Source organism: Asparagus officinalis, chromosome 5 (genome assembly GCF_001876935.1).
Source record: "Asparagus officinalis chromosome 5, Aspof.V1, whole genome shotgun sequence".
NCBI classification, from domain to species: Eukaryota; Viridiplantae; Streptophyta; class Magnoliopsida; order Asparagales; family Asparagaceae; genus Asparagus; species Asparagus officinalis.
The window spans coordinates 21,788,947-21,789,616 of NC_033798.1; the positions used below are offsets into that span (position 1 = coordinate 21,788,947).

The 670-nt window shown below is 41.2% G+C and overlaps 1 protein-coding gene across 1 annotated transcript in view; it reads left to right on the plus strand.

Annotated features, from left to right (window-relative positions):
* Positions 1-115, plus strand: part of LOC109841609 — a 1,309-nt gene extending 1,194 nt beyond the window's left edge. Inside the window, exon 2 of the mRNA XM_020410563.1 lies at positions 1-115. This exon is cut by the window's left edge and continues 531 nt beyond it. Coding sequence (XP_020266152.1) covers positions 1-115 — 115 coding nt within the window.

Here is a 670-nt window from a genome sequence, read left to right on the forward strand (position 1 = left end):
GATTAACTACAGTAAAGCGTGGTGGAGCAAGGAGACAGCTCAACAGGACCTGTTCGGTGACGATGATGAGGCTTACGATTCACTGAGATGGTCCTTATCTTTTTTATTCTTCTGAAATCACTCTTACCTTTTGGTTGCTAACTATACGTAGTAGTTGTTAAAGTTGGCGGTTCGACGTTAAGTGTACGTGTTGGTTGCTAACTATACGTATTAGTTGTTAAAGTTATTGGTTCGTCGTTAAGTATACGTGTTGGTCGTGAAGTTTGAAGATCATTTGTTATGGTTATGAATCCTTCGCTAAATGTACTGCTTTGTTGTTATATTCATGCAGGTATGAATCCATGGTGCATGCAACTAATCCAGGGAGTCGTGTTGTTATTGATGCTGATGACGGGAGGTTCAGGCGACTGTTCATTAGTTATAATGCCTGTATTGAAGGGTTCATTGCTGGGTGTAGGCCTCTATTGTTTTTGGATGGAACATTTATTAAAGATCGTTACAGAGGCATACTACTTAGCGCTACTGGGTATGACGGCAACCAGGGAATATTTCCCCTAGCTTATTGCGTATGCGACCAAGAGAATGAGGTTAACTGGAAATGGTTCTTACAAGGATTATGGACGTTACTGTATGATAGGGAAAATCCTTACCAACCTCCACATCGACTGGT